General features: G+C 36.5%; 1 protein-coding gene across 1 annotated transcript in view; it reads right to left on the reverse strand.

The window, feature by feature from the left end:
- LOC124605946 (sodium-dependent neutral amino acid transporter B(0)AT3) overlaps positions 1-15,654 on the reverse strand; it is a 538,536-nt gene that overhangs the window by 83,320 nt on the left and 439,562 nt on the right. Inside the window, exons 7-10 of the mRNA XM_047137906.1 lie at positions 15,337-15,447; positions 14,807-15,008; positions 11,403-11,563; positions 10,944-11,145 (exon numbers count right to left, since the gene is read on the reverse strand). Of these exons, the coding sequence (XP_046993862.1) occupies positions 10,944-11,145; positions 11,403-11,563; positions 14,807-15,008; positions 15,337-15,447 (676 nt within the window). The remainder of the gene's footprint in view (positions 1-10,943; positions 11,146-11,402; positions 11,564-14,806; positions 15,009-15,336; positions 15,448-15,654) is intronic.

Here is a 15,654-nt window from a genome sequence, read left to right on the forward strand (position 1 = left end):
GTCAGTTGAAATCTAGATCTGAAATGCAATAAAAATGTTAAGATTGCAATTTTAATGATTCTCTGTGTGACCTGTGTTAAGTGCTGTACCATCAAAAGGTAAACAGGCATTTTTGTTCGGTTGTTCTGTTACGCCTTTCAGTTTAATAAAAACCATCTAGTAGTTTTTAACTTTACGTGTCTTATGTTATTGTAAGAAACTAAATTACATCAGGTTAAAGGCCAAGATTTGTTTTAAATAAATGGAATCTGTGATATAAATACCTGGCCTCAAGTGTACTCTCATGTAAAGTTAAGCCGAGATGGCAACTGAAGTGGAAAAATATTGTATTCCTTTATTTGAGGGAACAAATTTCAACAACTGGAAATTCATGTTGTAAATTCTCCTTGAGGAACTGGAACTATTGCCATTTGTGCAAGCGAATTATCTCACAAAGTTGAAATTTGTTGATGGAGAGGAGAACACACTGCGTGCCACAAAGGAAACACGATTGGCTGAAACGGCTAAACAAGATCGTAAATGTAAGTCTCATCTTGTTCAACGCATTGCTGACAGTCACTTGGAACACACGAAAGATAAAGTAACTTCTTTTGATTTATGGACCTCTCTGTGTAATACATTTGAGAGAAAAGGAATTGCTGGTCAACTTCGGTTGAGAAAACAATTGTTAACTATGAAATCTAAAGCCACAAATGATTTCCTAGTTAACCACTTTGATAAACTGATTTGTGATTTACATTCAACTGGAGCTACTATTGAAGAAACGGACATAGTGTGCCATTTGCTTTTAACGATGCCTGCGGAATACAACGTAGTGGTCACTGCAATCAAAACATTCTCAATGAAAGACTTGATGCTGAGCTTTGTGAAAAATAGGCTACTGGATGAAGAATCAAAGCGGAAGGGAGTCATTGGGAAAAACAAAAATGATGAAACACCATTTCCTACAGTTTTTCAGACTCAACAGTATCTAATAAAGGGTTCATCAGACACCAGTAAAACAAGAAGTCAACAAGGAACTTCTTTCAACTTTACTTGTCACCAATGCGGGAAGCCTGGACACAAGAACTCGGGAATCAGCAACTCTGTGGTTGTATCTAATGTAAAAGAGGAAGATGGGTTTAGTTTTGCAGCATCAAATGAAGATCAGTGAACGAACAACATAAATTGGGTCTTGGACTCTAACACAGTGGAACATCTGATTAACAGTAAGATACTTCTCACTAATTTAAGGAAACTGGAACAGCCAGTTAAAGTCAGAGTAGCTAAGTCAGGCATTTCTCTTGAGGTTAAAGTAAAAGGAGAAATTAAAGTCACTAGTGTGGTAAAAGGAAAGGAAATTCAGATAATGATTAAAGATGTTTTATCTATGCCTGATCTTAATTATAATTCGCTGCCAGTTAGAAAACTGGAAATGAATGGTTTTAGTATCACGTTTGAAATAGTTCAAGGTTTAATTAAAAGGGAAAAGAAACTGTTGACATTGCAAATAGGAACGAATCTCAGTTATATGTTCTACATTTTTTGCAACGAAAAGCCTTATCAGCTGCTTCAACTGCAACTAATGCAAAACTGTGGCACAGCAGATTAGGCCATTTGAGTTATGATGACATTAAACACCTCCAGTCACAAGTTGGTGGTATGAAACTGGGCAGTTCAACAATCTCCACAGAACAATGTTTAAATTGTGTCAAAGGAAAACAATCACAGCTGCCATACAATCACAATAGGAAACATACCACCAGACCTCTTCAGTTGATCCACAGTGATCTGTGTGGGCCAATTGCACCAGAATCATTCAATGGAAAGAAGTATGTGCTCACGTTTGTCAATGACTTTACACATTTCACAGTGGCCTGTGCACTGGAATCGAAATCAGAGGTAACTCACTATCTGAAGATGTTTCACCCTATGGCTACAGCTCACTTCAACTTGAAGATTAGCAGATTGTGCTGTGACAGTGGCCATGAATACATGTCAAATGAATTGAAACAGTTTTTTGAAGAACAAGGAATACAGTTTGAGCTTACAATCAGATATACTCCTCAGCAAAATGGTGTTTCAGAGTGAATGAACAGAACTATTATTGAAAAAGCTCATTGTATGGTACTTCAGTGTAAAATAGATAAAATGTTCTGGTCAGAAGCAGTTTGTACTGCCGTGTACCTGATTAACAGAAGTCCTGCAGCGGCTTTGGAAGGAAAAGTGCCTGCAGCTTCATGTTATAATGAGAAGCCTAATTTGAGTAAGCTGAGAGTGTTTGGATGTATTGCTTATCTACTGGTACCAAAGGAATTGAGAACAGGGAAATCTGAAGGCAAGTCCTTAAATTGCTATTTCACTGGTTACTGTCCTAATGGCTACAGGCTTTGGTGTCCATAGGAAGGAAAAATAGTCAAAGGAAGGAACATTGTTTTCTATGAAGGAAGATTTGACTTTGAAAGTAAACCAGCTGTGGACTGGATCCCAGAATCTGTACAGGAATCATCTGAAAAGGATGATAATGAAGAAGACATCATTGATGAAGATGCCAAACCAAGTGATGGGGGTAATGAAAGAATCCCCATACCAGAACTGACCAGTGACAAAGAGGAAGCTAAAAATTTATCAGAAAAGAAAACTGTTTGATGTTCTACCAGGAAGAGGAACCCTCCTAAATATCTGAAAGACTATGCTGTTCTTGCACTCAATGCTGATTCATTTGTGCATGATGTACTGAAAAGTTATAAGGAAATTGCAAATTGTGAAGATAAGGAATGCTGGTATGTACAGGATGAAACTGACTCTATAAAGTAAAAGAAGACTTGGATCTTTGTTAAATTACCACCTGGATGGAGACTATTGGCAGAAAGTGGGTGTTCAAATTAAAAAAGAACAAGGATGGAAACATCATAAGACACAAGGCTAGACTTGTGGCAAAAGGATTTTCACAGAAAAGTGGATATGACTACAATGAAACATATGCACCAGTGGCTTGACTTGCAACTGTTAGAACAATGCTAGTTATTACAATCAACTAGGACTGGTTCTGGAACAATTTGATGTCACCAATGCTTTTCTTCATGGATTACTCAAGGAGGAAATATATGAGGGGGGGACCCAAAAGTAACCGGAATCATAATGCTGCACATCGTATACTTGTAGTAGCAGGTTGTGCCACCATAGGGTTGTAGTAGGAGCTCTGCTGAGTCATTCTGCCATGCAGCATCACCCAACAGTGAGACGTGTGGTTTCTTTGGCAGTTCTTTGAGTGTGCATACAGTGCAGATGTGACATGAGGACATGGCTAGTTCTTACGAACAACATGCAGCAGTGAAGTTTTGTTTCTTGCTCAGCAAGAATGCAGCAGAAACTGTTGCGACGATTCAGACAGCCTACAAAGACCATGCTCTTAGTAAAACGCAAGTGTACAAACGGTTTTCTTGATTTGAAAAGGGAGAAATGGTGGTTGAAGATCAGCCCCCTTCCGGTCGACCTTCAACTGCTCGAAGCGAAGACAACATTGACAAAATCCATGATCTCATCGGTGAAGATTGATGCAGGACAATCAACCAACTTGAGAACTTGTCTGGGTTGTCATGGAGCTCAATTCAGCACATTTTGACCATCGATTTGAGGATCCAAAGAGTGGCAGCAAAATTTGTGCTGAAGCTTCTTGCAGGAGATCGAAGGGATCGTCGCGTTCAAGCCTGTCTCGAAATGAAGGATGCATTCAAAGATGATCCACATTTTTTCAACAAAATCATTACAGGTGATGAGTCATGGTGCTATAGGTATGATCCAGAAAGTAAACAACAGTCATCACAATGGAAGTCACCTGGTTCACCTCGACCAAAAAAAGCTCGACAAGTGAAATCAAATGTGAAAACAATGTTGACCTTTTTTTTTTTGACATCAAAGGGATCACACACTCAGAAGTTTTCCCTGAAAACCAGACAGCAAACTGACAATTCTATTTGGAAGTTATGAAATGGCTTCGCAGAAGTTTGTCACGAAAACGTACGGCTTTGTGGGATTCTGGCATGTGGTTCCTGTATCATGACAATGCTCCCACGCACACAGCTCTCAGTGTTCACCAGTTTTTGGCCTCAACAAAGATGACTACCATGACCGATGTGCTCTATTCACCGGATTTAACACCCTCGGACTTCTTCCTATTCCCAAGGATGAAAAGAGACTTGAGAGGGAAGCGTTTTGCGGATGTGGAAGACGTAAAACGCTGTGTCATGAAAGTGCTAGCAGGTATCAAAGAGGATGAATTTAAAAGGTGCTTTGAACACTGGAATGAATGTTTGGACAAGTGTATTAATGCTAATGGAGAGTACTCCAAAGGATATTAAGGCTGTTTTTGAAAACAATAAAGTATATGGTTTCTAGAAAGAAATTCCAGTTATTTTTGGGTCCCCCTTTGTACATGACTATTCCTGAAGGAGTGAGTATTCCAGAAGAACTGAAAGACACAACTGGTTTGGTTTGCAGGTTACATAAATCCTTATATGGCATAAAGGAAGCACTACTAGCATGGAATCACTCTATTCATATCTTTCTTATGTCTATACAATTCACTCAGTCAGAAACAGATAAATATCTTTATTATATGATTTTAAAGGAAGTTGTCATTTATATTATGCTCTGTGTTGATGACATTTTGATGGCAGGAAATAATAGAGAGGAAATGGACAGAGTGAAATTTAAGTTAAAGCAGAAGTTCAAAGTGAAGGAACTGGGAGAACCACAATCATACTTGGGAATTGGGATTTCTATGAACAACAGTGAAATGTTTCTGAGCCAAACATCATACTTGAAGAATTTGCTACAACGATTCAACATGCAAGATTGTAATCCGGTCAAGATGTCTATGGAAGTTAAACTGGAATTCAAGGAAGGAAAAATGATCAATAAGCCCTGCAGAGAGTTGATTGGATGTTTGATGTATGCAGTGACAGCGACAAGACCTGATTTGTGTGCTGTGGTCAACTTCTTGAGCAGATACTAAAACAATCCATTGGAACAACTCTAGAAAAGCTTAAAAAGAGTTTTGAGATGTATCAAAGGGACCGTCAACATGAGACTAAATTATCAAAAGGGGAGTCAAGAAGGTCTTCTGGCCTATGCTGATGCAAACTGGAATAGAAAAGAAGACACAAGATCTACCTCTGGTTATCTATTAAAATGTTTTGGAAACACCGTCTGTTGTGCAACATAGAAAAAGACTAGTGTTGCTTTGTCTTCTACAGAGGCAGAATATGTAGTTCTGACAACATGCACAGCTGAGTTACTCTGGGTGAAATATTTGCTGGATGATATTCAAATTCCACTCCAGCTACCAATTTGTATATTTGAGGATAATCAGTACTGTATACAGTTACTGAAAAAATGGGACCATTGACAGTTGAGACACATCAATGTTAAATATAATTTTGTGCATCAACTTCACCACTGCAGGATCATCACGGTTGAGCATGTACTATCGGAGGACCAGATTGCAGATATTTTTACCAAAGGCTTACCAGCTCCTATATTCATTGCTTTGAGGAGCTGGTTGGGTTTATTTTAATTTTTGTTGGTGTTAAATGTAAAATTATTAAATTGAGGAGGGGTGTTAAGATTGCAATTTTAATGATTCTCTGTGCGACTTGCGTTAAGTGCTGTATCGTCAAAGAGTAAAACAGGCATTTTTGTTCAGTTGTTCTGTTATGCCTTTCAGTTTAATAAAAACCCTCTACTCGTTTTTAACTTTACGTGTGTTATTTTATTGTAAGAAACTAAATTACATCAAAAAAGATAGATGACGTTACAACTGATGACCTCCTTTATGTCCTGGCTATGTGGTAATATTCACAGATTTCAAATAAGCATACAACTAAACAGCCTTACACTGATGATCCAAACCATTATGACCATTGCACACCACAAGATTGAATGATTTTTTATTGCAAAAAAGCACCTGGGAATGAGCATCTTGGTCATGAGAAAACTGGATACTGTTCATGTATGACTGTCATGTGGATCTATGGAAACTGATTGAATGGCAGTGAAACCAACAGTAGGCAACATGGTATTGGAAGTCCACACTTCATCACAGAATGTGGAAGTCAGAGGCTTGCCTCCTCTGTAAATGAGCATAGGCAGCAATCTGGCAAATACGGTGACAGAGTACAATGCTGGTTTTTCCTTCAATGTTGACTGAATATCCTCAGCTGAGGCCATCCTTTCAAAGTGGAAGATGGCCCAAGGGCTATAATCCAGATAATGTTTTCATCATTTAACAAGCAGATAAGCATATGGTACAACCAGTCAAGAGACCAATACCAAAAATAAAGCATAATCTCAAAATGTGTGCAAACGTTGGGATTATCAGCCCAGAAGTAGTTCTCTTTCAACAATGATTCAACCTTAAAGAAAAAAGTATGCTAAGGAGGTTTCTCAAATGAACTGGACAATGAAGTTGGAAAACTTAAAGTGTCTCCAAATTAATAAGAGGATTTCATATCTATAGTAGAGAAAATCTCTGGAAAACACATACTTTGTGGATGCAGAAAGCAACACATGTCTGACCTCAACCAAAACTCAGTCAGCTTACTTCAGATCTGTCAAGATAAACACAAAAGAGACCCACTAGCTGAAGACACTATTCAAGCAGGTGAAGAGCTGATGAGATGTCTCACAGAAGGCAGAAGGAAAGAATGGTTACATCCTTTATCTGATCTAGACATGGCTCAGAACATTACAAGAGGATGGAACTCAATTAAAAATCTAAGCAATTGTCCTAAAAAACCACCAGAGGAACTCACCTTAGTAACACCAAATGAAATAGCTCACCAACTACTTAATAACAGTAAATCACAAAAGAAATTACAGATTAAGAAATTAACATGATACATTGAGGAAAATAACTTGTTCAGCTTGTTTTTTACAACAACAGAATTGGTAAGTGTCATAAAGCAAACGAATACTAATAGAGCTGCAGATCCAGATGACATAAGAACAGAGCAGCTGCAGAATTTTGAACTAGACACTATTAAGTGGCTAATTAAATTAATTAATTAATGTGTTGAACTTACCCATATGCCTAAACTGTGGAGAAAATCACATATCATAGCAGTTCTCAAGCTGGGGAATGAACCTAAAGATCCAAAGAATTTTTTTCCTGATCTCATTTTTGTGCCACCCTTATAAAGTCTTTGAGTGAATGATGCTGACTAGGGGTTTACCAAGTGTGAACATAAAGTACATTTCAGAGCAAGCAGGCTTCATACAAAGGAAGTCATGTTCTAGTCAGATCCTTAACCTTATCCAACAAACTGAAGACTTGTGTGAGAAACTAGTCACTGATGGTTATTTTATTGCCCCCTTGCTGCTTATGAGGATCAAAAAACATTTATCCAAAAGCTATACGAGATAGCAAGAGATTTCAGGCTGACAAATGTAATCAGAGGTATGCTCCAGAGAGAGAAGATTCTGTGCAAAACTGCAAGGTAAGAAGGGCCACCAGGGAAACCAGAAGAACAAATTACCTGAAAGCAATGTGTTGTAACCAATTCTCTACAACATTTATACAAATGATGCCAAAATACCTGGGAATTACTCTAAATCACATCCTAGGTTTTAGAACACTCTGCGTGCGTTTAAAAGGAAAAATATGCAGGGAAATAACATTGTGAAAAAGCTGACAAGTTCTTCATGGGAAGCAAACCCATATGTTTTCCAGTCTGCTATGCTGGGACTCTATATCTCTGTGGGAGGGTAATCAGTATCTGTTGTGGAGTATTGGTCCACACCAGGCATGTGGACATAGCTTTATATGAGTCAGTCTGGTTAGTTATGGGGTCCGATAGACCAACCTTGGTCCCAAAGATCTACCCCTCGATTGGCATTGCAGCCCCACACATTAGACATGGGGTGGTGGGAGGAACAGAAAAAAATGAAGCAAACTGTAAACCCATGACACTTGATGTACAATTATACACCTACAGCAAATCCAGGAAGAGATTTTCACAGTAAACTTTACCATTAGATGTCAGGCCAGAGGTTAGATGTGTTTACTTGTGGCACAGCTGCTCTTAAGCAAGATGATTTCATGCCAAGGAGAAAAGTTTAGCTGCAGTTACAATCTACCCTACACCCTTGAAGAACCCAAAACAGATTTAAAAAGAGGAATCTCAAGGTGCAGAACAAATTTGGTCTCAAGGGGGTTACATGAAGCTGCAGAGCAGTCCAGACACCTGATCACCTACTAATTTTCCAAAACATGGATGAATCCTATACACCACAAAAGGCAAGAAGATTTATAGAGAGAATATGTGTGATGTCTTTCTCCTGGAACTGAACAATAAGGATAGTGTTGGTACAGGCACAAATGTTTTAGCACACTGTTCAGTTTGCATAATTCAATATGGGTGCTGCAGCACATAACCCCTACAGGTTTCTACACTGATGCAACTTCATCATTTATGATTACAGTTGGCATAGAGTCATCTACATTGGACTGTAGATCAATGCAAATGTGCCATCTTGTCAGACAAATCATTTTTCTTGTTGCATCAGGTCAATGGCCATGTCCAGCTACGCGAAGCATACACTGTGTCATGGACACAGGCTGTTGGCAGCTGTATTGTTCTATGAAGGACACTCATCTTCACTTCTGTGGTACCTGGGCAGGAATCAAAGGCATGACAATTGTGGGCTGCATGAACATTATTGTAGACAACCTGCGTCCCTTCATGCTTGATGTCTTCCCAAAGGTGATAACATCTTCCAACAGGATAACTGTCTGTGACACACAGCTAGAATGATCCTACAGTGGTTTGAGACACATGATAGTGTGCTTATGTTGATGTCTTGGCCACCAAATTCGCTGGTATGAACCCAACGGAATGTACCTAGGATGCTATATGTGTCAGCTCAAAGACCAAGAACCATAAACTCGTAGTTTATGGGAATTACATAACCTCTGTGGAGATATCTGAGACAAACACATCCTGAAGCCTATCATGGACTAGTCAAATCTATGTCTTGTAGAATCACTGCTGTATTGCATTCCAAACATGGACCAACATGCTACTAAGGTGATGGTGATAATGTTTTGGCTCATCCAAGGTGAGTTTGGAATGCATTCAAAGATAATTAATACAATTAATGAGTAGAGCTGCAGGTATGATACTGGGTGTGAATTCCAAGGGTGTCTAGGAGGGGCATAAAACGTGAACAGAGCAAAGGATGAAAAATAAAGTAAAAGCATAAAAACAATGTTTAAAACAAAGTAAGTATCAAATATAGAACATATAAAGATGACTCAGTGGATTGATTTATGTGATTCTTTGATGGAAGAAACTTGAAAGATGAAGAGGAAGAAGAAGAACAAAAACAAGAAAACTCCTATACATTGATTAAAAAAAAAAATTCCTTTTCTGGAGGAAGGTTTGGTAACATTTATGTTACATATAAAATTGCACAGGAGAATAATTCTGATCTTATGTGTTTGGATGCAATACAATGTGTCAGATGCAGACAGTGATAAAACTACAAAGCACACTGAACACATCTGGAATTGTGGTCCTCATAAACAGTGATAAGATTGGAAAACTGGCAACTCATCTTCACTGTTGGATGTACACACCTCAGATTATCTAACTAAAGCCACATGGTAAGTTATAAATGTTCTCAGTGCCACAAGAAGTTTAATTATACAGTGAGTAGCAGCTTTGTTGTTGAATAAGATTTAAGACTTATCTTTAGCCTACAGGGATGTGGAAATATTAAAGGTATACATTAGCAAGGAGAATTAGTGGTCATAAAATACTTCCAGAGGGTATGTAAATGAATAAATGTCATTAATGATAACATCCTGTTCTACGTGCTAGATAACATACAACAAAAGTAGTGCTTGCCTGTTCTTGGAATAGAGTAGCTTATTATGAATGACAAACAAATTGTTGACTTTTTCAATGCACCACTATATGTTTTCATCAGTCACAAGTTCTTCGACAAGGTGCAATATTTTTGTAAAGTTTCATTTATTCCTTACGCTTCCCTTACAGTCTAAACTATTTGACATAATATTAGGTTGTAAATTGTCATATTTCACTATTGTTCATAATATCCATGGTAAGTTTTTACCACTTAATGATTCATTACAGTGTGTAACTTTAAGTTGGCTGATCAGCTCACTAGTTCCGAATTGGTAAAAGTCAGAAGGCTCTGGCTGGTAGTCATTGTTTTAAGCTGCAGCCAACGTTACCTAGTCAACAGTACTATGTGAGCTAGTCATTATTGCCTACTGTGATACTTCATCCTGTTCCATATTATTTTCTTTCTTGGTGATAGATGCACTTAATTATTATAGTTATTATTTATATCTTTCACAGAAGGATGAACCACAGGTTAAAATGCCTACACTAGGAGAGGCAAGTAGGTCTAGTCCCCCCCCCCCCCCCCTTTTCCCTCCACGCACACCCACAAACACACAGACAGCTCTTCAGCCAGTGGCAGCCTATCTGGGGGCTGGGCTTAATTCCTCCATTCCCTGCATCCTCCCCTCTAGCACTGGCCAACTTACAGTTAACACACTGTACTTTTAGGGTGAAGGGAAAACTGTTAAAGTGAGTACATTTTATTCTAGTACAACACTGGGTGTATGCGAAAGAAGTAAAATGTCGAACTGTGAAAAATCTTGCAAGATACAAAGAGAAATTTGAATGTTTGTTTAGTTTTATTTAAAAAAATTGTGCATGTTTCCATCATGCTTAATTTTTGTAAGAGGTATAAATTTTAACAGTGCTTAAGGAAGAAAAATCACTCAGTGTGTTTCTTACACATTCTTTCTGTGTTCTATGTACAGTGTTTAAAAAATGATATAGCCCTAATGAAGAACAAAACACAAAGGACACTTTATGAAGAACCACATCCAATCATGTTTAAACACAGGTCACTTTGGAACTCACCTGTTAGAATTTCCTTGCGGAGGTTAGGAAATAACTTCATGTCTACTATAGAAGTAACAACACCTTCTAGTGTACCAAACTGAGAGTCTATCCCAAGTGTAAAAAGCATCAGAAAGAAAAGCACAGACCAGAATTGTGCTCCAGGAAATTGGTTTATGGCTTCTGTAAATATGATGAATGCTAAACCAGTACCTGAAGCAGACTGTAACAAAAGTTATTCTTACAGTGTAATTTGTACAAGCATATAACCAATACATCTGAGCAACTTGGAAAACAAAGTAAATTATTTCTTGTTCACTATTTAAACTTTATTTGTGAAATACTAGTTTATCTATCCACTCATTTATTCCTTACAATCTATTACAGTGTAAAGATTCTAAATTCACTTCTAAAAATTCAAAAAATTTCTGCACCTTAATTAAAAATTGTTTAATGTATTGATTAAATGCTAAATCTTACATTGTCTAATTCCTTTTCTAAATCACATTCTGGAAGAGGAGGAGAAATGCTGTGTGTCTCATTAGTGAAATTTGTAGAAGCAGTGCTGCTGCCATATATTGAAGCTAGTATGTTATTTCGTTCTTCTAAGCAACGTTCATGAATCATTGTTGCTTTAAAACCTGAAATATAATACATGTCTTTTTTAAGTGCTCTGTTTGTTGAATTTTCATTTCTCTACATGTTATCAAAGCACAATAATGATGGTAAATTTTGGCATTAGATAAATATGCAACTAAATTTTCAGTCACAGAATCAAATATGCTTCCAAACAATAATTTTTCTTCCAGAATACTGAAAACAAATATTAGAAGACACTAAATATGAAAATTTGGTAAATATTATTAAAACATAATGGTGGCATGTAAATTCTTATGAGTTGTTTTAAAAAAAAAAAAAAAAAAAAAAAAAAAAAAAAAAAAAAAAAAAAAAAAAAAAAAAAAAAAGAAAAGAAAAGAAAGGGCCGACAGATTCCACGATTCAATACTAGATAGTTATAGTTCACTAAATAATTGAACTCTAAGAAAAATAGAAAATTACAAAAAATAAAACAAGTATCAGTAGTGTAATCGGCCAAAAGAAACACAGAAATACACACTTCCTTTATCATTCTATGTTATAATGGTGGGTTATTTTTGACCCATTATTTAGTAGCATATCAGTCTCTTTGGTGTTATTGGCCTTTGTCTGTCATTTTTTGATTTGTTATTGATGTGATCTTTCAGTCTGAAGAATGGTTTGATGCAGCTCTCCACATGAGTCTATCCTGTGTTATTTTATACATCTCTGTATAATTACTGCAGGCTACATCAATGTCACCCTGTTTACTATATTTGAGTCCTGGTCTCCTGCTACAACTTTTACCCACATCTCCATACTTTCTCCCATTACTCTTCGATTTATTCCATCACAAATACTTCCATTTCTTTGTTGTAAAACCGAACACCCTATGGTAGTATGTGTGCTATAATGTGGAGGTAATCAAGTAATGTTCTTGCTTGTGTGAGTGCACCTTTACTGTAGCATATGAAATATTTATAGACAATAATTTGTTGAATGGTCTCTTTGTTTTGGCTTCTGCATAGAGTTTCCTCCAGAGAACACCATACAGGAATTGACTAATGCAGTTGTAATGGAGATAAACAAGAAAATGTACATTTATGCTCTTTCTATAATCACATGAATGATTTTTATTGTACAGTTTAAGGTAACTGAACTTGCTTCATCAGGAAAGAGGGAAGGAGAGGGAAAAACAAAAGGATGTTGGTTTTAAGGGAGAGGGTAAGGAGTCATTCCAATCCTGGGAGTGGATATATATGTCTGCTTGTGTCTGTATATGTGCGGATGGATATGTGTGTGTGTGTGTGCAAGTGTATACCTGTCCTTTTTTCCCCCTAAGGTAAGTCTTTCCGCTCCTGGGATTGGAATGACTCCTTACCCTCTCCCTTAAAACTCACATCCTTTCGTCTCTTCCTCTCCTTCCCTCTTTCCTGATGAAACAACCGTGGGTTGCAAAAGCTTGAATTTTATGTGTGCGTTTGTGTTTGTTAGTGTCTCTATCAACATACCAACGCTTTCATTTGGGAAGTTACATCATCTTTGTTTTGAGACATATTTTATATGATTAAATACACAAACTCTTCTATTATATATCTCCTATATTATATATCTGCAGAAATACACATGCTTTCTTCTAGTTTCACATCATAAATGAAATATCTACATTTTACGTGAATGAGTCATTATACATGGCCTTCAAGTTACTTCGAAGATATTCTACTATTATGTTACTTCGAAGATATTCTACTATTATGTATCAGTGATCATCTTGAAGATGGTAGAACTAGCATGCAGTTGACCCTGATACTGTGCAAATGTACATTTTCTTTGAGATATACAGAGCAATTATACGCTACATATAAAGATTGGGAGAATCATTTTGTTGAGTTGCCAAAAATGTTTCTTACAAGATTCTTTAGGACCCAATCCTTGAATACATCTAAGTACTTTTTTCTTCCACCTGAATACCCAGTTTGTACAGAACTCCATACTGCAGCTAGAACTGAAAGAATTCATAATAACAAAGAACCATTAAATTTTGTTGATAGAATATCTTACCTTACATAGCAGAAAATCATGTATCCCATTTGTGTCTTTGGTCCATTATAAGGCCCAACAGTTTGATACTTTGGTTACCTTCTTTTCATGCCTTCAGATTAAAATAAATATCCTCTGCTTTTTGCATTTGCATCCTGAATTTTCCATTGTTTGATTTTTGCCCTCTGCTTTTGTTTTATTTGACATAACTGATTAGCTTTACACCACTGACTGCTTTTTTAAAAAAAATAGCTTATTATTTTTGTCTAGCACTACCTAGATATTCTCACTGGATGAAATCATAATCATATTGTCAATGTATAGGACATTTTTGCTTAGGTAAGATCTCACTAAATTTAGTAGTTTATCAACAATACCATAGTATTCTAACTTTTTTGTAATAATCTCATGTGATACAGTGTAAAAAGCTTTAGTCTGTTTATATACCACAGGTGGTCCATTTCCTTTCATGACCACTATGAATCCTACTTCACATGCTTTCAATAGCTTTCATGGTTGATAGGTTTGGCCTAAATCCAAACTAACTTTCATTATGTAACTCATTATTCTCAAAATGCATGTAAATCTGTATATGTATGCAGCTCCTATGATTTGAGTTATTTTAGGGACAACTGATATCAGTCTACATTTACCTGGTATGGATATTTAAAAGGCAACCATAGCTTTAAGGAATTCAGGGCAAGTCCCATCACTAAGAATTTTATTTACAAGATAGAGCAGGGGCATTCTGATTTCTTAAACATACATCTGAGCTTGTCCTGCTTATTAGATATAAAATGGTGTCCAAAAGTTAAAGGTCAAAATGTTTGCTTAATGAAGCTGTTGCCAACTGAAGACAGTAAAAATTTCTACTTAATATGTGGCAGCAGATTTGTAGGCAACAGGTGAAAACAATGCAATGTTTTAAAATGAGTAATTTATTTGTTCAGAAAGAGAGACAAAAATTTGGGAGAAACATGCTTATGGCAAGGAAATCACAATGCTGGAAAGAATGGGAAAGAAGTTAAGAACTGAATGGCAACATGAAGAAATATAGAATTAAAAGCTAACAACAAATGAGTTGTGACACTTTGAGAAAAATGTCACAAAGATAAGGCAAAGAGAAGAGATTCACTGATGCCAGATAAATGCTATCACAATTAAAAAGCCATCTTCAAAATAGTAGTTATTTATGCAAATATTTAAGTCACTTACTCAAACTACCAGTATTAAATATTATAAGAATTTTATATAATCTTGGATTTTACCTATAACAGAGAAGACCACAATTCCAGCAAACATTGAGGTGAAGCAGTTGGTAAGTGAGACCATGATGGCATCACGGTAGCAGTTGTTATTTACTGGATTATAAGATGAGAAAGCTATGAGGCCTCCAAAAGCTAAACCAAGTGAAAAGAAAATCTGTGTTCCTGCTTCCAACCACACCACAGGATCAGTAAGTGTCCACCACTGAAAAATAAGTAACAAACACTGTACAATGGTGATCCTTTTTGTTAACTACATGAACAAATACACAACTAATGATCCATATGTATTATAAATAAAAGAATGATACTTTATTTTAGCTAATCTGGTTGATAAAATGATACATTTATTGTTGAACAAAATGTTACACAATTTAAAATTTAAAACACATTCAAAATATAAGCTACAGGCAGTGTCTCAACTTTCTTATATACTGCATAAGCATATATCCTGTGTGAAGTACTGCTACATGTATGAGGATGTCTGTAACTTACTTCTCAAATTATCCTCAAAGTAGTATTCTTGGAATTACCTTTGGTGTAAACAGATGCCTTAAACCATCTGACATTCCCTTCAATGTCACTCCACGGAAGAAGAATATAATAAGAACAATGTAAGGGAAAGTGGCTGTCACATATACAACCTGAAAGAGATTTGCAGAACAATTATGTACAAGTTTACCAAAAGAAAAAAGATATAAGGTATACATTGATACAATGTTAGTAAACCTGTCTAAAGGTAATTTTAAAAACTTGTGTATCCTAACTTCTTTTTGTAGGTGTTCACAGAAGGAAAGTATGATGACATAATAAAATGATTATGATAGGTACATTTTAGTTGCTGTCATTCT

Source organism: Schistocerca americana, chromosome 3 (genome assembly GCF_021461395.2).
Source record: "Schistocerca americana isolate TAMUIC-IGC-003095 chromosome 3, iqSchAmer2.1, whole genome shotgun sequence".
Lineage (NCBI taxonomy): Eukaryota > Metazoa > Arthropoda > Insecta > Orthoptera > Acrididae > Schistocerca > Schistocerca americana.